Raw genomic sequence first — 22252 nt, 5'->3', positions numbered from 1 at the left:
GTTATAGCGAAATGTTGATTTTAAGTTGTTAGTCATACAATAAGCTTTAATTTTAAGCTTTAAAGTTATGCAAAAAATACTTTGTTTTGTTATTGTTTACATTCTTTAGAAGTTTATCTATCCATTTATAATCGTAATGCAAAGAGCAAGATTCTTAATGAATAAAATTAATCAATTCATGAAAGAGTGATACGCTCCGAAGAATAATAAGGTTTTCCACCACACCGTTCGCAGCACCCATGGTCATGCGAATGCTCACACACTTAGATGCTAGCCAAAAATTATCCAGTTCCCCAAGCCAAATATAAAAAAAAAAAGAATTAACAGCAAACGACAGGCTTAAACAGATGAAAGCAGGTGATGAAAGGCAGGTTTTTGCACACCGTCCGGTCTATTATTGATACCCCTCCCGAGTGATTAAAGCAAGGAAAAGCAGTAGCAGAGAACAAGGTTGGTGCTTGCAAGATGCTAGACATAAGGAAAAATTGGTACAATTAATGATTTGCTCGCATGCCCAGCCGATGATAAATGAACGATGAGACATAAAAATAACTGGTAAAAACCAGCGCGTAAGGCCGGAGGGGATTAGAATATAAATCATGTGCCTGCAAGACTTGCTCGTTATTGACGAAAGGTTTTTGTGGTATAAGGAATGTTAGTAGAAGAGAGAGTTGCCAGCACATGTATGCATGATCATAAGCGTCATTGAATAGGTCAAGGAAAAAGGGTATAAGAAATCACGTCTATGACCAAGGAAGGGATAGTGGGAGGGACTGAGAAGGCAGTACAATGGTACAAAGTTTTCAGCTAACCCTTGGAGATGGTGCTCCAGTAACTGGGAATAGCGAGTATGAAGGACGGTTCTTACGAACTCCGCGGGATAAAGTTGAAGAACGCTTTCGAGCCGTGTTGTTGCTCCTGACGATTGTACAATCGCCAGACTCGAGAACGGATGCAGACTTGGAGCGGTCATGCATTGAAATGGATGGGATGGAGGTAGGCTCGATGGCAGAGACAGAGGCAAACGGCATTCTGGGAACTCCTTCGCGGCCGAGTGGAAGGGGCCGCGAATAAATAGGAGATACAGGAGGACGTGGCATCACTGGTCTATCGGCCAGGGGGCTGGTTGGTATCTCGCGATCCACCATCTCACGACTGCAGTTGGGGCTATGGATAAGGTCAGGAACGCTGTTGGTGGAAGTGGAAGAACGATGTTTCCGCACAATCGAGGCAGCGCGGAACAGCATCATACTCTCCTGGGAGTTGCACTTGCTGAGAGGAGAGGAACCACTTCGGATGTAGACGGGCTCGTCCACGTGATATTCGTCGTCTTCATGGATCACGTGAGAATAGACAGAGTCATGTGATACATCCTCAAAATGGGTTTCCAAAACTTGGATTTCGTTTGTTCTGGGCAGTTTATCAAGAGAGTCCGTGGTGGTGGGGAAAACTCCAAATGAATGGTTGAAGACGGCTGGGCTGGCAACATCGCTCTCAGTTCTGGTCGAAGTGGATATTCCTGATGAGGGTTGGAGCTCTGGCGTGGTCCGACCTGAGGTGGTTGTGTCCAAGGGGTGAAGGTAAAACGAGCCAGAGTTGACCTTGAAACAAGCCGAGGTTTCGCTTTTGCCATGGGCCAAATATTTGTGGTCTCGATGCTCTTCAGAGGAACTTCGGTGCCAGTCGAAATTCGAATTTGATTCGGCGGCATGCTCGTAGCAATAGTCGATGTCGGCCTCCCAAGAGGAGTTTGAAGCATGCATGCCAACTGCTTCAGCAGGTGATTTGGGACCGGCTGGTAGCGTCGACTTGCTTGGTTGATTCGATGGGATGATGGGAGAGTGCATATCTTCACACTCAAAGCGAGTTTCCTCGAGTGGACTCAGGAATAGTGATGGTTTCTTCATCTCTGCTGGGGCCTCGACAACTTCAGGTTCCAGATAAGTATTGTATGGAGTTGGATCGAAAGATATGACATGGCTGTGAGCCAATGGAGAGGTTTCGTCCTGTTCGGGGACGCCATCTAGCTGGACCAGTGAGGAGAGATTAGTGAATGATGTGCTATTCTCGCTGGGGCTAAATGCACGTCCGATTTCTTCAATCGGTTCTGCGACAGGCCTTGGCTCCATGGGCGACACAGCATATCCAACGGCGCCATTGACCGGCTTATCCTCCACTGGAGATAAGGAGAGGCCATTCAGTCCCGCGAGCTCTTCAGCAGGGTCAATTCCACAGCGAACAGATTCGGGACTCGCAGGCATCCTTGACGATCTCCTAGGCGGGGGCACCACAGTAGACGAGAATGGCCGTCGTACGATTCTGGAAACAGGTCGAGAGAAGTTTTCGACCGAATGAGGTGATCTCCTGAGCAGCCGGGCCTCTGGCGAGGATGGGGTCGCCACCTGTGGTGATCCTGGAGGGCTGCGGGTAAAGAGAGAGGGAGCATCAGGGGCGAGAGTATCGAGGCTCCAGTCTGCTTCCTCTTCAGCGGTATAAGGTCGATACGACAAGTTCTGAGCATGTATGCCCTTGAGTTCAGAGTTGGGCCGTTGAGAGGCGCGGATGATTGAAAATTCGGTAGCAAGATCGTGTGGGTGGGTGTGCTCGATGGGTGGTAATTGCCCACGGCTGGTGTGAGTGATGTGTTGAAAGTGGAAGGGCTCTGAGATCCTGCTTTTAAGTTGGGCATCTGCGTATGACATTTGTTAACAAGAAGCAAATAAAGAGAAAGGACGAAAGCATCCTTTCTTTTATTTTGTCTTTAGGGTATGAACATACGGCTGATACTATCTCTCTGCCGGTTGATACGACGCAGAACAGCGGGTTTGTCTCGCTTCGTCTTCTTCTCACCATACCAAACCTGATCGCTCGACATCTCTTCCTCTTCGTCCAAGATGAGGGTATCTGAGAGGTTAAATTTACTTCCCTGACGTCTGAGAATCCGATTACCACGGGAGAAGAATGATTTGCTCAAGCTCTCTTCCTTTTCAAGCGGAAGAACGAAATCGAAGGCACCCTTGCTACCGTCGTAAGATGATCGTTTCGAAGACAGTTCGGCTGACGATGTCATTGACGGGACAGGGGACAAGTTGGAAGAATTGCCAGTGTCGCTTCGAGCGCGAAGGCCTAGCACAGACAAGTGTTTTGGACTGTGGGTGCCAGTGTTGCTGCGATTACGTGAAGGACTCCCTGATCGACTTCTTGAAGCAGCTGACATGAAAGGTAGCTCCCTCACAATCTGGTCATGATACCATTGAGAGGTCGAGGGCCGTGACTGTGTCTGGGATTGAGAAGGAGCAGGAGAGGGCGAGAATGTATTATCAAGAAAGGGCATGGAGACTCCGGCCCACATATTGACAATGGGATATATAATTAAGTTAGACTTCCAGGGAGGACGAGTGTGCGATATAACGGAGACGGAGGGAGACGGCCTAAGGGTGGGCTTGCGTCTCTTTCTCTATCTTCTTGTCACCCTCTCTCCACATACGCCCACGCGAAGGACCAGGGGTCGAGTATGGGAATAAATAAAATAAAAAAAAAAAAAACTGCAAAAAAAGAAAGAGACCAGCAATTGAGAAGTAATCGTCGGAGGATAGGCCTTGTTGGGATGTTGTATGTATGCTTGCCTGGGCAGGCCGGGATTAGGCCTCAGGGAGCAGGCTAGCGAGACACCATAGAAACAGATAATGCCTGAAGGGATTTGTTGATGCGAGCTATCGGTAAGTGAAGCCCTTGGTCAAAGCAAACCTCGCACAGAAACAATCTTAATAGTCTGAGACGTAAGAAGCCAGCGTCTCGGTAGTGTCAGGCCAGATGTTGGATAGGGCGTATAGTTCGAGCAATTGAGGAAGAAAAGCGAATATAAGATGAGCTCTTTTTTTTTTATTTTGGGTAAGGGACACAAACAACCAGTGTATGAGCAAGCGACCCAAAAGTAGGCTCCCTGTGAGAAGTTTAAAAAAAAGGGACCAAGAATTAACCCTCGACAGGGAAGTTATCGTTGGGAATAGGACCAGAAAGGAGAGATAGATATATAGATATCAGGCTGGTGGGATGGGACAGGGCCACGAGCAAGTTATATGTGTATATCAAAAAAGCAGGACGGACCAGGAACAGAGCAGGGCAAGAAGAGAAGAAGTAAAAGAAAAGAAAAGAAACCCGGGGTGTATATGTTGAGGAAAAAAGAGCACTCCGTATAACAAGTAGAAAGCAGAAGAAAAAAACTCGACTTTTTTATCCCGATTGCGGCGGGAGAGTACAATAAGTATTAGCAAAAAGAAAGCCCCCGAGCAGGAGAGAATTAGGGGAGAAGGACTGGACTGGACTCCCAAGGCGTATACATATGCAGAAAATGGAGTCCATTTCTCTCTATCTCTCTCTCCACTCCTCGTTCTAGTCAATGTTTAGTCTCGTCCTCTGGCTTTTGGGGCGGAGTTATCAAGACGAAGTAAGTCCACCTGCAGGAACGGGAACCATGGGAAGGCCTTCTCTCTTTTTTTTTTTTTTTTCCTTTCTTTTTCTGAACGGAGTAACAAGCTCTGCCTCTGTTCTCGTTGCTTTTTTTTTCTTGTCTTTTTTCTTTTTTCTGCTTTTTTTTTGCGTACGGAGCATAACCAGGTACCACGGCAAGGGGTCGAGCAGGCGGAGAGAAGAAGAGCATTATAATGTCGGCCTCATTGGCCATGGCCCATCACCCGGCTAATCCTCCGCTGTGATGGGAATGTGTGTAAGGAGGTTTTACACACGAAATAGCATCCCAGGCCATGCCTGTTATTGTTGTTATTAATATCTTCGTTTCTCCCCTTCATCTTCCCGTCTGGAAAAAAAAAAGCCCTGTCAAGGATTGTGTAGTTATGTATCAAGCTGGCTTCATCCTGAGAGGATCTCAGCATTGCTGATCATCTTGTCTGTACGATCTCAATCGTGTTTGCCATCTTCTCTCTCCCTTACATCGTACACCTGAGGCAAATTCAACAGCTTCTTCCTTTTCTCATGAGGGAAAAAAAAAAAGCTGCAGCAGCAGAAGAGCAATATCTGAAACGTCGTCTTTCGGTTTGATTTTTCTTATGATTCTTCTTTTCTTTTTCTCTCTCTTCTGCCTCTTCTCTTGTGTGTGCCAGCCGTTTCAGCATTGTCATCGAGAAAGTCAACCACTCCAACGGCAGAGAGAGCCAAAGGTAGGCGTCGTATAAGTTGCAGGTATAAAAATAAAAAAAAATCCACCAATCATGGCCTCCTCGCCCTTCCAATCCCTCTCTCCCATTTGTGCGATGCGGCAAGGGGAAGGGAAAAGAAATACAGCGAAAAAGATGCAACGCTACTGCAGCTGGCGCAACGCCGGGCCAACGGAGGAGAAAGGTCGAGCGCGGCCGCCAGAGCAGGAGAAGAGAGGCGCTCAAAGGGCAGCCTGAACCCGACCTCGCCAGTCGCTTGTCTCTTCCAGTCGTGTCATACCTATTCTCTCTATCAGCATCTTCCCACCCCATCCACAGGAGGCCAAACAGAGTAAAGGGAAAGAAGAAGCAAATAAAAAGGGGGCTGGCAGATAGACTTCCAACTAGAAACAACGGCGCAAGGGACTGACTCCATCGGTCTATGCCAGTAGCAGCAAAGCGTCCGACTTACCAGGCAGCGTCATTGGCGGTTCGACATCCCAACACGCCGGGATTGTCTGCCGTCTCCCTCTTTTTTCGTGCTTCTCTCCCACAGGGATGGGTCTGCTTCTGCTCTGATCTGATCTTCCCTCCCTCTCCCTCTCTCTCTTTTGCCTGGCTGGCCGCCTGGACCGCGGGCAAAAGCAAGTGGAACCTGTCCAGAAGGAGAATCTATACACACACGCGCAGGCAAAATAGCAGTCAGGTAAGATGAGAATGGAATTGTTGAAAACGCTGCAAGATGTGGATGGCCGACGGGCTGCCTTCGATCGCCATAACTATCGCCATATCGCCTGGCCGGCTTTCTGGCGTCGTGCAAACGCAGGATGTCTTGTAATTTTTCTTTACATACTATGTATACATCCATACGTTGACATGGACTGCATGATGTATGCGATATCATGTCTTGTGCCGTGCCTAAACGCCCTCGACTGGACCCTTTTTTCCAACAGTCGACTATCTGCACGCCACAGTCACGACGCGGGATGGTTTCTACATGTCAACCGTTGTACATACATGGATCACAGTACTTGCTTGACAGTTGGGCAGATACTCTCGACCTATAGCCGCGGTATAGAGACCGGGTTGGCTTGCCGAAGAGATAACCAGAAGATATACTCAAAAAGGGCCCAGATGAACACAACATATACATATATACACATCTTACTATGTACGGATACTCTGAGCGGGGAAACAAAAAGAAGAAAAGAAAAAAAAAAGAGTGCAAACGCACTTAGCGTCTCTCTACTTGCGGAGAATAAACGGCGTCTGGGGTTTCTGTTTCCAGGCTCATCCATGAAACCGACAAGAAGACATGGCTTGAACGAGAGTCTGATCCAAGACGTTAGGGGCCATGGTCAGGCAGGATACAACGCATCGCAAAGCATAATGACCGCCCTGTAAATAGTACGCTGGCACTATGACTTTGCGCGCAGTGGCTCTGCGGTTAGAGACGAAACGCTCAAACGACAACAGTTGACTGGTCTTGTTTGCTCTGCTCTTGCTTCTTCCCCAGGAAAACGACCGATAAGCTACAACCTATTTAGCAAGAGTTGGCGTGATGATAATAGCAGAGTGATATATATCCACTCCCTGGACGGCCGGACGTTTCTCTCTGGTTGAATGCCATCATTATTATTACGTTTTTGACTGTCGATCCAGGCTACTGTTCAAGCATGACATCAATATCACACCCTCATTATACATCGACCATGTTATCATATACTTACTTTGTACCCCCAGAGTATCCATGGTTAGCGAGATGCGCTCAACCGAAGATCTTCTCTTCTCGATGGAGTATGTCTGCTCGGTAGTGGCAAACCTTCGCCATCTAACCACTTCTACCCACCAAAAAAAAAAATACACATGGCTGACCCCCTTTTTGACAGGCCCGGAGAGTGATGGGGATCGGCAGATGGCTTGCAGTCACTCGCGCGTATATTCCGTGCAACCCACGAACTTCTCCACGTAGGGGATGGGGTTGTCCATGGCCCGAAGTACGGAGGGCAGGCTAAAAAGGTATCCATCGCCTTTTCTCCATCATACCTTCGGAGCGGGGAGAGAGCAAAGTGCGGATACATGTGATGCAAATCATACCATCGGCCGTTATCGAACGTCAAGCCGCATCAGTTTACCGAAGAAGGGAAACACATGAATGGGGAAAAAAAGAGAAGAAGAGAGAACACATGAAAGTCTTCATGCCCGACGAGCTTTGATGCCTGTTGGCCGTTTGACCTATTCGAAGCCACCTCAAGCCACGCCTGCAGCAGATCGTCCCATATGTGCATACTATACACGTACTTCGGAACACAGCGCTGGTATCCGACAGCTTGCTTTTACGCCGCCCATATTTCCGCTCTTCTGGTGCTACGTCCATAGTAGTCACGGAATCCTGCAGTTCGTTCGCTCTGCCTCAAAAACCCATACTCCCATGTGTGCATAAGATTATTATCAAGAATAAAAAAGAGGGCGATGATGTCGCGAACTGGGTCAAAGCACAAACTACCGCGGCCAGTCAGGCGTAACAAACACCACACGGGTAGAGAGGAGAAAAGAAGAAAAGAAAAATAATCCCATTTCTCTGGATAAGGCAGAGTCGCTGCATACGTTTTTCTTCTTTTCCTCCCCCAACGGCCGACCCAAGCGGCCGCTTTCAACCTGTCCAGGTCTACACGTGTGACGGGCTGTTGTCAGTGGTCGAGAGAGCCTTGCGCTTCTTCTTACTTTTTTTTGGTCTCCATATCATTGCGTATACATACTGGAGCAACTTTGGGACACAGTTTAAGCATCATGTTCACGCCTTGCTCCAGCGGCTATCACGCCTGCAGGTACCACTTACGGAGCTTATTCGTGACATATTTGTTTCATGTATATATAAAACACACATGATGGAGCATATACACACCCAGCTCGGCCCCTTTACCGACGTGGATGATAGCTCTCTCGCCCCGAGGCTGCCGAACATATACTGTGTACATACAAAAGTATGTACAACACGGTATGACAGACGCCCTGGCGATGACGATGATACAAGATCCCGCCATATATATATGTTACATCTGGGCTGCAATCGATCAGCCGGTATGACAACTGCACATGTCCGTGGAAGAAGACATGTTGCCCTGCAGAAGATCAGCAAGGAGCCTTGCAGACACCTGATATATTGATGCTGAAAACTGCCTGGTGTCATACTCCTCCTAAATGGGTGAACGCTGGCCCCCTTGTCAGACAAGCAGAGAGCAGGATGAGCTCCCCTTTTTTCATCCTCCTCGCTGGTGTTATGTAAATGTAGGTGAAGGAAGAAAAGGTAAAAACCCAAGGCTAGCAGTTTGATATCGATGTCCATGAGCGGCCGCAGCCGGCCTCCTGCCGCCAGGGTCAAGAAAAAAACGTGTAGGCCATGCTATAACTACACGATCGCCAAGAGCACGTTGCTTGCTGTCGTATATATATATACATACATAGGTAACGGGAATCCTCCCCGTATATAGTATCTCTTTATATATACACGCTGGATGGATATCCCAAAGAATGTATGTTTGCGCTTATGCAAGATGTAGTCCGTCAACGGGCCATCACGAACTTCACGAGAGATCCATGGGAAAGATACCAGCTTTCCCTTCCCCCCTTCCATACCAGGTTCCTGGGAATTCAGCAATGGTCTTCGTATCCTCCTGATGCATGAAGATCGAGAAGGAAACGAGGAACACCCCGCGTCCTCCTCTTGGCCTCCATTTATTATACCACTGTTGCACATACACAGTATATATATATTATATGTACGTACATATATGCCGGACAATAAGTAAGGACAGGCTGCCTCCAAATTTGGAGAATATGGGCGCTCCGACGTGATAGTTAAGCGAGCTGACGGTTATACTGTAGAATGCTCTAGAAAAGAGGGAATACCTTCAAATCACGACTGCATGAAGTTGTCCGCCAGCCCGCTGATGCATTGAAATTCCAATCCCCATTAGGCTATACCCTCGGGGACTTTCGCCAGGAGGAGTATATATTGGTATTAAACCGCTTCTATCCCCTGTGCTTATCCACCCATCCTCCGGACAGGACAAGGCTCCTCAGCCTATGAATACCCCGTCTGACAGGGGACATATGCATGAATTAAGACCCTGCTCATATATATTGTACAATCACATATACAACTCCGTACAGTACATCTGGAAGGCTAATTGATGACCACAGGAAACACCAGCGATCGCGATCACGTCCAAGAATCCAAGACACAGGGATATCTTGCTCGTGAAGCCCAAAGCCAGATCCTTACGATTCTTCCGGAAGCTGCAGGCGTAGCTCCGAGTAAAATACATATAGCTACAAGATCCACAGCCCAGAATCTTTATTATATACAACATTTTGCATTCCGTGGTCCTGGAGAGACTGCTTGTTATCAGCATGTCTCTGACGTGCGTCCGAGATGGGGTATCTCAGTCGTCTCTTTCCCCCAGCGGGATCTAGACATGGGCGGATCTCCAGACAATGAGTACCTTGTCAATAGCACAGGGTGCTAATATTTCCACCAGCATTCCCCTCTCCTCTCCTCTCCACAGCCTATTATCATGGAAGAAAATCAGGAAAGGAAGGAGAAAAAGAGACCAGACTGGCTGATCGCTGCGAAATACGAGCTTTAACCCACCTATACTTTGTCGACTTATAGCTCCCGCACAAATTATGCAAGGAACAAGTGCGTATGGAAGGGCCTCTTTCGGTCTTGAGCGCTCTCATGAAACCTTTTCGACTAGTACGAGAGCGGGATGGAGGGAACAGGGTTCCAGCTCCGTATCCCCGAAGAAGGCTGCTTCTTGGTCCCTTTGTGATGCAACAGGGACACAATCTCATGTCTGCCCTTGTCAAGAAAATGCACGCGTATGGGGAACCTCGGAATGAGAACCCTAACCGTATTTCCTCATGGCAAAAAAAAAAAAGACTATCATAAAAAGAAGCATAAAAATGTAAATTATAGGTAAATTTATGCTTATGCTTCTATTTTTAAGCATTCAGCTTGTGTATATAGATGGATTTGCTTCTGGGCGGCTTCAGTGAGATCATTTCGTTTTCGTGCTTTGATGGTTGGCTCAATTGCTTTTTGTCTCTCTAACCCGGTTAGCTGTCTTGTCGTTTCTTGCGCCTGTTGGTGCGTGCCTTGCCTTGAAACTAGGGTGAAATGCAGGGCATGGATGAAGTAGCTGCATGTGTATATACCACGTATTAGTTACTCTTTTCTCAAGTGCTTCCAGACGTACGGAACAGTGAGAATGTTTATCTTGCTCAGTCTGTCGTGCATGTATTTGCTGTAAATAGCATTAACCCATCAGGAATATAGACATGGGATGATTTCTCCCTTGTAATCCCTGGCCTGTTGATCGGTAGAGCAAGTTCGAAAATATACATATATTCTTCAGCCGTCATTCGACACCATCTCCTCATCCTTCAAGAGGGGGCGGTACCATTCGGCGGATAAAGTAGACACCCTGTCTGTATAAAAGAAAAAGCCATCAGCTGCGTATTCAGCCAGTGTTTTTCCACTCTTGGCTCTGGCTGTCGTCTCATCCACTCCACCACTGAACTCGGCCATATATGCAGAATATGCAGAGAGCCCCTCATCCTACTCTGGTTGGCGGTCCATCCAATGCAATTAAACAATCTGATAAGAGCGAGGATTCAGAGCCACCGCCATACGGTCTGACGTACTTGTTTTATTCTCTGCATGAAGCTAAACGACTCTTCCTGCGCCTGTCTCATTTTTTTTTTTTAGTGAGAAAAAAGAGAGAGAAGGCAACGATATCGACAATTGAACTGGCTTGATATCATGACTCGGTCGAGATGTCAATACATAGTACTTCCGATCGTCCCAAGGTCGAGGGATGCTGGTCGGCACTTTTGACCGCTTTTCTTTTTTTTTTCCCCCTTCTCAGGCACCTCGGGGGGAAGCGGGAGAGCACATTCCAAGTGGTCCATATGGCTGAAGGTTGGCTAACCGACCTGGCAAGCTTGGGACCTGTCAAGCTTGGAAGAGAGTTGAAGGTGGTGGCGGCTCTCTTTTTAGCCCTTCCATCTGTTCCGTGCCTATAAGGTAAGTATGTACGCTCCGAGATTGCCAGACGGCAGGGGAAAGCGGGCCTGGGAAAGACAAAAACAAAAAGATAGCAATATATGTTTAACCAACCGTACCTGCAGCCGAGAGCGATAAAGTTGGGATCAGGCTGTGTCTGAAAGATACACGCACATGAAGCACGGCATGTTTTCACCGATCTTTATCGACGAAATTTGATATTAACTGTAATTCCATTCCGAGGCTCTTGCTGACAGCTTTCCGCAGACCCGAAACGACTGTCCATTCAGACAGGACAATCCGGGAGAAAAGAAAAGGTGTTTTGTCTCCTGGCGTGATGGAAGTCCTATTCCAGCAAACGAAGACTTAGCCTGCGAGACGTGTCACCCACGCCTACCGCAGGCTGGCTCTATCGCTGACAAGCGAGGGGACCAGAGTCGAGAAAAGTCAAGAGGAGCCGAATGGATGGTTTCAAGTTGAAAGGTCTGATGGCAGGTCGCGACAGATATAGCGCCCATTTCTCCCGTTTGACGTCTGCTGGACCTCGTTCCAGTAGAGGGCACTGTCGAGCCATGAAGTTGATAATAATAATAATAATATATAGCCATCTAGTAGCATAATATTTTCATATTCCTCCCTTCATCCGTAGCATCACCACCAACCAACGCCGCCTCTATAAATCAGCTGTATCGTCGTAAACCAAGGCTCTTTCTCTATGTTTCTGTATATGCTGTATATGTTTTACCGATGCCTTTCGATGTCTCTCGAGACATGATGCTCTGCAGTATGTTGTACCGACGGCAATCCTAGCTGTCCAGCATCCCTCGGCTCGACTCCACCGCGCTTGAGGATTCTCCGCATGCAGAGCTCGATCTAATTTCGCGGTTAGCAGATCCTCCCTAAGGAACAAAACATCAACGCCTTCAAACTCGTTGAGAGCTTGCCTGTCGCCTGGCGGCGGTTTTTGTTGTCGCCTTCAGCCTGGTCTGCGAGGAGGAGAGGAGAGAGTGGCAAGGCTGACCTTCTTGTTCAACCTGGATTAAATAAGAAAACACTCTCTCCCCCCGCGCGCGCTTCTTTCCCCTGCGATGACTGCAGCTTTGCCCATCCATATCCATGAACCTTGTCGCACGGCGCATACTATAGAACCTCGATCGATATACTTGGATACTCGACCTCTTCTGGTAGCACAGCGAGAAGAAGCTGTTGGCCTCGCACGATGAACCCGCCGCGGAAGCGTCCGTGGTCAGTTGCAGAGCTATCGTCGAATCCGTCGAACTCGCCTGATACGATACATCCTCTGTCTAATGGCTCTGGTGCCGGCGATATGGCCATGTATAAGTCGCCGGATAGCTTGACGAAGACTCCCAATACCCCTCCGGTTTCGTTTGGCATGGCTCCTCCCGAATCACCCAAGATCAGTGTTGCTGTGACCAGTCGCAAGTCGACGGCATGTCCGGCCTGTAGAAAACAGAAGGTATTGAAAAGAAGAAGAAGAATTCCATACTTCATGAGGAACCTTGCTGATATAGAATGATAGACCAAATGCGTTATGGACGATGACACTCCGCCATGTAAACGTTGCGCGGAACGAGGCCTGGAATGCTCCCCGAACAAGTCCATTCAGGATATCGTGGTAGAGCAGGCGAGGTACGGTATACACCTGAAAGAGTTCGAGCTTGACTGTGAACTTCGGGTTTCTAATATTTTTTAACTCTCAAACAGATGGAATTCTCAGATGAACAAATACTTTTCACACCTCCAAACAGCTCTAAATGAAGCTAGGGCAGCATTGTCTCTTCCTCCAGTATCTGCGGTGGACGAACTTGGCATCAAGGAGGAAGATGGGAAGGCCTCTCAGCGTGAACACGCCGATGAACAATCGAATTCACTAGAGGTTACCATAGAGCAGGACACGCTCGCCTCCGCTCCAATGCGCTCCCTTTACGAAGTCACAAAGTCCAGCGAAGTGCACGAAGGGACGGCTCAATTTTCTGGCTTGGTCATGGAGCCGGATTTTGTCTCGCGCGGGATAATCACCGAAGCAGAGGCAGGTCAACTCACCAAGACTTATTTGACCCGGCTAGACCACTTTTTCTACGATCATTTACAGAAGTATGCAGACATTGGCGAGGTCCGAAAGACATCCACGCTACTTGCATTAACCCTATGCACGGTTGCAGCTTTACATGACCCGTTAGGCACAGAGGTATACGATAAGTTGAGCAGAGAATTGCGTAGTGTGACATCCTCACTCATGTTCCGGAGCCACCTGGGGGTGGAGGATATCAAAGCTCTATGTATGGGCTCTTACTGGCTAGGAAATCTGACCTGGGTACTGTCTGGCCTTGTCCTGAGAAAAGCAATCGGCATGCAGTACCACACGGCACATATGAACCAACCACAGACCGACAAAGAAGGCTTTGGCAAGTCACAGATGTGGCTATTAATATTCCTGGCCAACGAGCAAATATCAATACTCCATGGCTCCCCAGCTTGTGGTGTAGAACCCGGATATATCAACTGGAAAAACCATCTAGCATCCCCGTTTTCTGGGGAGATCGACCTTAGGCTTATCAGCCATATCGACCTCCTTTTGCTTCTGGGAAAGGTACGGCAGACCTATGGGGTAGATGCAATGAAAGCAGTTCCGCTATCACTTATCCCCCAGCTGCGGGACTACCTTGCACAGTTAGATAGATGGTCACAAACGTGGACAGGAAGACTGGCACGGAATAAATGGCTTGGGAACTTCCCCTCACAGGCTGTTAAACTCCATTTCCGATTTGCAAAATTCTTCATATGCTCTCATGCGTTTCGAGGGTTAAATGTGGAATCTGCTTCCATCCCCCTTGCCCCAGAACTACAGGACATTGCAGCATGTGCTGTTACGACCGCCATATCTATTTTGGAACTACTGATTGAATCTGATGAGATACGTGCATACCTTGTTGGAATCCCTCATTATTTCCATACCATGTTTGCGTTTGCTGCCGTTTTCCTGCTCAAAGTTGCGACCCGTAACAGGCAGCATGTCCATGTTGACACGCAATTGGTGTTTCGGACCAGTCGGCGGGTCTTGGAAGTGTTTCAACATTGCCCTTGCGCAAAACAGCATCTAGTGCATCGCATCGCGCAGGGGCTTAAAGAAATGATCGAACGGTGCGAGGGGCAAATCACAACTGAAAGCTCCGGCCACTCCGTAACCAAAGCACTAAACAGGGAGCCGCATATACCGACATCTATGGCGCCTCCACCGGCAACATCTAACCCTGAGATAGCTTCTCAAGAAATGCTTTCGTGGTTTAACTTAGAGAACTTTGACTTCCTATCTATGTCACCACCCACCTGGAATACGGAGTTTTAGTTACGGAATTGGTGGCCATACTTTTGCATTATATATCGAATGAATGCCCGTCCATATGTTGTCTACGGGTAACGGATGATACCCCTGTTGTACATTATTGGCCTTTTGTACATTCCGTTCCCCTTCTCGGTGTTTCTTATTGTCCTTTTTTTTTTTTGGCTAGATATCCTCTGTTGGGCCTCCTTAGAATGCATGGCTTTAAGTGTATATATATTCGGTGATCTAAGCATGATGAGTATGGGGTAAGTATAATAACTGAAATGCAGTTATAGATATTTATTACTTCCTCTATCACATAGTATGCCTCAATACTCTTAACTCTCTCAAGTTAACGGCTAGATAACAGAAGATTTGGCAAAGTATCATGTCTACTCGCACTCTAACTTAACCAATGCCCCTTTCGCCTGGATTTTGCAGAAGTACAGGTCCTCTTCACTCAACATCCAAATACCTCCTTTGACGAAACAGAAATTCGCCGTTGTACGTCCAACAATTATCTTGCCTACCAGAATTCCATTTGGGTCCCAGACATGCACTCCATCCCCACAGCCAGAATACACATACCCCTTCTCATCACATTTAATCCCATCAGGCACCCCCGAATCACAAAATGCAAAGGTCCTCCGGTTAGCAACCCTTGTGCCATTATCAACCACATCATAGACATATATTGTACTAGGGTTTCTGTAGTTGGTTTCGAACTTGTGTCCGTCTCCGGAGTAACTGACGGCCTTCACCGCACCCGTGTCGGTGACATATAAGCGCGAATAGTCCGGGTTGAAGCAGAGTCCATTGCACATGTCGAACCCATCAGCTAAGACTGTGCAGTCCTTTGTCGAGGGTCGATATCTGTATATCTGTGCTGGTAGAACGGGGTCAGGACGAAAGCCCTGCTCGTAGCCATAAGTTGGGTCCGTAAACCAAATGTCCCCCGTACCATGGTGCACCACCACGTCGTTCACAGAGGAGAAATCTCGACCGTGGAAGTTGTTTATCAGGATCTCGGACTCCTTAGTGACAGGATCGACTAGGACCAGGCCTGACGGTGTGGAATGATCTCCCTGGGAGCAATAGAGGATACGATCGGGTTCGTTCCTGTTTCTAGTCGCCCAATGAGTAGAAGCAGTTACCCCTGGATAATTGCATGCTCCATTTGCCTGAACAACTGGTGGATAGTCGAGTTTATCAATCTTGTGTGTCTCGCAGTTGATGGCGTATAGATCAATAGGATCGCATGTCTGGAAGTTGGATGTAAAGTACACGGAGTTGGTCGCGCGAATGTACACGCCCGCTTCATGAGCGAACTGCTCTCCTTTCCCCCTTTTTTCCTCGATAAGCTGTATTCTGGGGTCCGGGCCAATGATGTCTATAAATCGTTCGTCGTAAACACAGAATGAGGGTGTTTTGCTGAAAGAGCGGGCATATTCAGAATCTTTGACAGCGCGGGCCTTGTCGACATGAACAATCTTAGTGATTTCTTGCTTCATGGCTTTTTTTCCAAGCTCGTCGCTTATACTATGTCCTGATAGCAGTCTTATGTTCGACGTTGAAAGATAGTTACTGGTTTTTGGCAGAGTTGATACTTATAGAGGGGCCTTAAATACAGAATCTAACCAGTCACACCAAATCGGCGTTTGCGAAAGGAAATCTCATTAAGAACCAAGAACTGTTATTATAATGGCCTTCGATTCAATTCATAGTAAGACAGGTTAGTTGAAAGGATGATAGTTAGAGTACATTGCTTATTGGGAAGGTTATTTATTAGCTGCCAAATATTTGAAAACGCCAGTATAATGTGCGATTTTTGCTGTAATTTCGTACCACAGGGCAATTGTCATATGAAAGATTCAAAGAGGAAATGGAATATGGAATACAAGATGGTGGCCAGGGAAAACAAAATAATAAAAAGGAAGAAATGCAAGTGAAATCGCTTTGATATCTGGGCTTGCTCACGACGCCACCGGTAAAGAAGACATGAAGAGAAGAAAATGGTAGTAGCAAAACAAAAGACGTATTGGCGGCCACTGGAGAGTACGAAGATGAGATGAGATGGGTTCACTCTTCTTCATCGGTTCCCTTCATTTCAACGTCTTTATTAGCGTCTTCATCAGCTGCAGGCGATTTTTCGTCGAAGAGGTCATCGTCATCGTTGTCTCCAGCAGGAGTAGCCTCTTTTGGCTCCTCTTCTTCATCGTCATCGTCTTCAATTCGTAAATTGGTCTTCTTTCTTCGTCTCTGTACAAGGGCATCTTCATCTTCATCGTCGTTTCCATTTGCTGGTGGCGAGCCGGCCTTGTCACCATTAACTTCAATGTTTTCAGACTCGCTTTCCGATTCAACGACAATTTCAGTACTCTTGAATTTATTCGACTTTGCGTTTCCTCGTCGCTCGAGGCGTCTCCTCTTTCTAGGGGCAGCAGAGCGTTCTTCCTCCTCACCCTCTGTTGACGACCCGGAGTTTCTTGGTTCACTCTCTTGCCTGTTCTTCTCCGCATCTGCCTTTTTCTTTCGTTTGCCGCCCTTGGATTTCTTCTGTTGCCGTTTATACCTTTCTCCTGTCTCGCTGTCAGTGGTGTACTCGGCGGCTTCTCTTGCTCTCTCTTCGTCGATACGGATGGCCGTGAGCCGTTCGGCTTCCTCAATCATTAGCTGTCGTTCTTCAGCGATTTGCCGTTTCCTTTCCTTCTCCGCCTCTTCAGCCTTGCGCTTCTCTTCTTCCCGGCGTTTTATCTCAGCATCACGAAGCTCTCGGGCCTGCTGCAGTTTGGCTGCATTCTTCTCTTCGTACTCCTTTTGGCTCTGCAGGGTTCGCTGAAGTTGGTTGCGGATGGTGTTCCTACACATAGTTGCTCGGGACTCCAGCGAACTGCGAGGATAAGGAGGATTCTTTGAGTTCGCAATCTTATCGAAAGCTTCAATTGCTGCCGTCACACCGTTCATCGCCTCTTCAACTTCTTCAGAGGTCTTTTGGGCTTCGGGAAGACTGATAGCAAGGAGTCCAATCTCATTTTGAACAAACGCAATATTGAATTCGAGATGGATTTGGTCAGGAGCAACGGAGCGAGCGCGCTCGGCATACTCAAGCGCAGTCTTCATAGCCGATAGATTCTGTTCCTGCTTGCCTTTAAGGAACCAGACACGACCGAGACATGCCAGGATCTGGGCATCTCTGGCCCTGTCCTTTGACAGTGATATTTCATACTACTTTTGGTTAGTTGATACTGCGTAAACTGAAGGTTGTGAGTAATATCTGGAGCCACCTACATTTTCGATGGACTTGGTGAACTGTCTCAGCTCTGCAAAGACGTGACCCAAGTTAAGGTAAACGCTTGAATCACGCAGGGTATCTCGAACTTTTGAGAAAATCTGCACAGCAGTCGAATAGTCCTTTCGATCATCAACTAAAGCAATGGCGATGCCTTGAGCAGCATATGCATTCTTCGGATCAAGCTGAAGTGCCTTGTCGAAGAATTCAACTGCCTTCTCATATATCTTGCGTCGTTTCTCTTTATCTTGCTCACCGTCTCGTCTCATGTCTCGACCTGTGAGGAGATACAGATTGCCCATTCCCGTCAAGGCATACCGATCATGTTTGTCGTAACCCTGTAGGGTATGCTTGTAATGTCGTTGTTCAAGATCCTCTGCAAGATTGGCCACACGGCGTTTCGATTTACTGAGATACCAACCGAATAGTGCCCGCACTTCCATGTTGGTTGCTTCTGCTTCGTAAAGTTTTGCCATCTTTTTGGGGCCTTCATCTGTAGGGCTTTGGCGGAGGGCAATGTAGGTAAGCCGGGCGTTGGCTTCAACATAATCGCTGTGTCTCTCCAGTAGCCCTTCGTAGACCTTCTTGGCTTCATTTGGCATACCTGCTGCCTCGTACGTGCGAGCAAGGTTGTAACTGATGGTGGTGACATATGCATCTGTATCAGAGGCATCCTCTCGTTCTTGTGCTTTTACACAAGCATTAAGAGCGGTCTGTAACATGTTTCTCGCCTGTTCAATCTTATCGGCCTGGTACAAAAAGCAGCCGATATTGTTGAGTAGCTGAGGTGCGAGCCTCTCACGAAGGACCTCCGTCATAGCCTTCTCGCCCTCGACATCATCCGGTCGTTCATCTTCAGGAATCTGAGCTAGTTGCATTTCTTCGACCTGGTTGAGGCATTGCATGCTCTTTTCCGGCGCACTAACTTCATACAGTCTAGAAAGATAGAGCAACACAGACTCGTCTGGGGTGAGCTTCTTCTTGTCCGCCTTCCAAGACGTTCGTACAGATTCGAGTAAGGATATCGCCTTTTTCGCTTCCGCCGACTTGTCTTCCTTCGAATTGCTGGCCGCAAACACCTCATCAGCGTAAAGAGAGCCAAGAAGAGCCATGGCTTCAGGGTTCTTGGTCTGCTGGATAATTTTTTCTAGACGGAACTTGGCGCCGTCGAAGTCTTTCCTCTTGACCAGCATCTGGACTGCGCCGAATTTGGCCGGTGGGTATCCCTTGTCAGCTCCGCCTCTTGCCTGGTCCGATCTGTTATAGTATTCCAATGCTCGCTCTGGGTCACCTTCGGTGTGTTCTTTTCTAGCCAGCAGATACCAGCCATCACTCGCAATGGCATTAACATCAGTAAGCTCAATGGCTTTGCGTGCAAGGGCTTCAACGGTAGGGAAGTGTTTGCGGAGAAGGAAATAGCTGCCAAAAGTGGCACAGGTCATCGGGTACTCCTTATCAAGCTTGAATGCCTTCTGGGTGTACTGCGTCATAGCGGTCTTGTAGAGCGAGCTGAATTCGGGATCACTGGTCGAATGCCTTGAGCTATCATGCAAGTAATACGCCGCCAAGAGGATGTTGGCAGCCTTTGAATCAGGGTTCAGCGTCAATGCCCTATTCCACGCAACTTTCGCCTGATCCTTGAAGTCAAGTTGCCATAGACAACACCCAATTCCAATTCTCGGATCTGGATCTCTCATATTTGGCATCTTCACCAGGGCCTCCTGGTACCCTTCTAAAGCCTCGCCATAGCGCCCAAGCATATAGTTTGCTCTTGCGCGGCCCAGAATAGCCATGATATTCCGGCCTCCAAATGCTTTTGAGGACTCGTCGAAACATTTTATAGCTTGTTGCAGGGACTCGACGCGTTCTGAGGTATCGACAGTACCAGGCCTGACCGGTTTGGAGGGAGGTTGCAGGGACGCACGTAGGATAGAAAGCACACCACGAGCAAGAAATAGGGGAGGAAAGGCAGGATTCAACCGTGAAGCCTCGTTCAGAGTCGCTGTTGCAGCTTGTAGATAGAACTCCTTCGTCTTTGCTTCGGAGTACAGCTGGCCCTCCGGAGCAACACGCGGAGCCTGTCTACTTTTAATCAGGTACAGCCAGCAGATCCAGCCCAACAGACTTAGCTTTTCCTTCGTAGCGCCGTGCGCAAGGGAGGCCAGGCCACGAGTGAGAATCTCGATGGCATGGTCGATCTGTTTCTGCTTAGCATATGCCAGAGCAATGATGACCCAGAAGTTCTTTGCGGCCTTTTCGTTGTCAAGGAGAGTGCAGAGCTCTGTAGGGTCGTCCGGAAGTTCTTGCAAGCTGATTTCGACCTCACTGTCGAAGGTAGACGCCGGAATATCAATGGCAGAAGGAATATCAGAGAAGCGAGCAGTTGCAGCGCCTTTGGGCACGGTATCCTGGCCACCGGTGCTGCCGTTGGCAAGGCCGTTCTGGAAGGGTGCCATGACAAGGGCGCGCGCAAAGGGTGTCTGTCGCACTCCGGGGACGGGAGGAAAATTGGTTAGGAGATCTGGGAGGGGCAGGAAGATCTCATCATCTGTTCGTTAAAAGGGCGGAGGAGACAGGTTCGACTCTCGAGAGCGAGACTTGTGTTCAGCCTCTCGCGCAAAGAAGACGAAGAAGAAGAAGCTGGTCGAGCAACACTGATTTTATTCAATTATCAAAGTTGAAGCTTTAATCGCAGCTTGGCGTCACGTGGTATCAAAGGCAAAAGAAAGTGAAGAAATAAGAGAGAAGAATAAAAGGAAATAATTATGAAGTCCGCGGGGACCGATAGCTACTATGATGCACTACAGGTGGTCCTCCTCCGCCAGCCCAACGCCCAAGTAAGATCTATAGCATCATACGATGAGATATCCCTCCTTGACCAACGCCTCACCTAGGGAATGAGATAAAAAGCAAAACAACGCTATCGTAAGTCCAAATCACTGAGAATCAAAACGCCAACTCGTTTTCGTAGTCTTATCATGTCGTTCAGCCATAATACCTCCGGAAGAGCTGGATGAGGATAGCAAGTGCGGCAGGAATGGCAAACACCCTGCAGATCTCGATCCAATAACCAAGCCGAACTTCGCCTTCAACGTATCCATGGTTTTTACCAGAGGTGGTTTGGATATCGGGGCTGTTAGGGTCCATCTCCACCAGGTCTGCATCTTCAAAAGGCGGGAACTTGCCAGTTTCAATGAATGCATCAAGGAGTGCGTCCTTTTCGGCCCAGCGCTCGAACAGCCAGGCTTCAAAGTCTTCTTGCTTATCCAGTGGGATATCAGCAAGGGCAAACCGCCTCCAGTAGAAGTTGACGACCCTTGGCGGACGACACTTTAGGTACGTGGAGCGGATAGTAAAGTAGCTGTCAGGATAGCTTCCTTTCCTGCACGACCTGTCAGTAAATGATGCATGTATGCAGAAAATACAAGAAGACAAATAAGATAGACATACGGTGGGCCCTCGTATCCCATAGTACAGTCATAGACATAGTCGACCGTGCCTTTGAGCTGCTGCAGGCAAAAGTAGAGCCCCGTAGACCGTGGGAGAAGCTCATGCTTGAAAGGAGGGATGGCATTCTTCCGCCCATAATTGTCACTGACTTCTTTAGTATGTATGGACAGGTTTGTTCCTTCAGGGAAGATCAGTAGCCACATGGGGTCGAAGACGGGGGAGCCGGGGGTAGAGTCTCCACGTCGGACGCAGAGCGATTTCAGACGATGCTGCAGCCTGGGTTTATCCGCCATCCACTTGCGGGCCATGAAGATGAAGCCGTAGAGCGTCATCCCCTGTCCAACCAAGGGGATATACTTGAGTGACTCCTTGAGGATGATGTAGATGTGTCCATGCATCTGGTTCGTGTAGGTAACCCACCACAGGTACAGCCAGTCGGTGTATACCTGGTGGTTTGCAATCAAGACCAGCCGGTCAGGAAATCGAGTCTGGATCCCGCCGTTCGACGTGAGAGTGACCTGGCCGAGCACACTCCTGTCACCACTGATCCGGACAGGGGTTGGGGCACTCCACTCGGTCAGCGCAGTGATCGCGAGGCCAAAGGACTCCTTGGTCGTGGCTACGTATGCATTGAAATACTCTCTCTTGACGAGATAGAGCGGCAGGCCGACGACCTGGGCGACCACGATGCAGACGCAGCAGCAGCTGAACCAGGCGACTATGAGAAAGCTGCGGATGAGCTGGGCGAGAATGCCATAGTTTGGCGGCTCTCGCTCATAGATGTGCCTGGATGACTTCATCAGCTCTGGGCCGGCGATCTTCTCGGCCAACGAAGATGTCTTTCGGTGTCTTGCTCGAGGCATCGAGCTGGAGATGTTTAGATATCAGTGGCTGAAGCTGGTGCGAGTCCTAGATCTGGCTCAGGGCAAGCTTGTTCCTTACAGAGC

The 22252-nt window shown here is 48.3% G+C and overlaps 6 protein-coding genes across 6 annotated transcripts; 1 reads left to right on the top strand and 5 right to left on the bottom strand.

Annotated features, from left to right (window-relative positions):
* Positions 1–803: 803 nt before the first annotated feature.
* MCYG_06778 (conserved hypothetical protein) lies at positions 804–3352 on the bottom strand (the record flags this gene model as incomplete). Its single annotated transcript, XM_002844768.1, has 2 exons — positions 804–2689; positions 2779–3352. The coding sequence occupies 2 exons, from the start codon at positions 3350–3352 to the stop codon at positions 804–806; spliced, it is 2460 nt and encodes an 819-aa protein (XP_002844814.1).
* A 6794-nt stretch (positions 3353–10146) lies between these two features.
* MCYG_06777 (uncharacterized protein) lies at positions 10147–10746 on the bottom strand (the record flags this gene model as incomplete). The annotated part of the gene is made up of 3 exons (XM_002844767.1): positions 10147–10357; positions 10415–10462; positions 10619–10746. 3 exons carry the CDS (start codon positions 10744–10746, stop codon positions 10147–10149), a joined length of 387 nt encoding a protein of 128 aa, XP_002844813.1.
* Positions 10747–11874: 1128 nt separating this feature from the next.
* On the bottom strand, positions 11875–12341 carry MCYG_06776 (uncharacterized protein; the record flags this gene model as incomplete). Its single annotated transcript, XM_002844766.1, has 3 exons — positions 11875–11896; positions 11969–12096; positions 12153–12341. 3 exons carry the CDS (start codon positions 12339–12341, stop codon positions 11875–11877), a joined length of 339 nt encoding a protein of 112 aa, XP_002844812.1.
* A 275-nt stretch (positions 12342–12616) lies between these two features.
* MCYG_06775 (conserved hypothetical protein) lies at positions 12617–14590 on the top strand (the record flags this gene model as incomplete). Its single annotated transcript, XM_002844765.1, has 3 exons — positions 12617–12652; positions 12764–12873; positions 12949–14590. 3 exons carry the CDS (start codon positions 12617–12619, stop codon positions 14588–14590), a joined length of 1788 nt encoding a protein of 595 aa, XP_002844811.1.
* Positions 14591–14918: 328 nt separating this feature from the next.
* MCYG_06774 (AkeP) lies at positions 14919–16077 on the bottom strand (the record flags this gene model as incomplete). Its single annotated transcript, XM_002844764.1, has 2 exons — positions 14919–14925; positions 14975–16077. The coding sequence occupies 2 exons, from the start codon at positions 16075–16077 to the stop codon at positions 14919–14921; spliced, it is 1110 nt and encodes a 369-aa protein (XP_002844810.1).
* A 568-nt stretch (positions 16078–16645) lies between these two features.
* MCYG_06773 (tetratricopeptide repeat protein 1) lies at positions 16646–22168 on the bottom strand (the record flags this gene model as incomplete). The annotated part of the gene is made up of 5 exons (XM_002844763.1): positions 16646–17770; positions 17855–20403; positions 20739–20745; positions 20904–21246; positions 21306–22168. The coding sequence occupies 5 exons, from the start codon at positions 22166–22168 to the stop codon at positions 16646–16648; spliced, it is 4887 nt and encodes a 1628-aa protein (XP_002844809.1).
* Between the last annotated feature and the right edge of the window lie 84 nt (positions 22169–22252).

This window comes from Microsporum canis, genomic scaffold, assembly GCF_000151145.1.
Source record: "Microsporum canis CBS 113480 supercont1.6 genomic scaffold, whole genome shotgun sequence".
NCBI classification, from domain to species: Eukaryota; Fungi; Ascomycota; class Eurotiomycetes; order Onygenales; family Arthrodermataceae; genus Microsporum; species Microsporum canis.
Note: the sequence above shows the minus strand (reverse complement) of the source record. Positions and strands in the feature narration are given on the sequence as shown.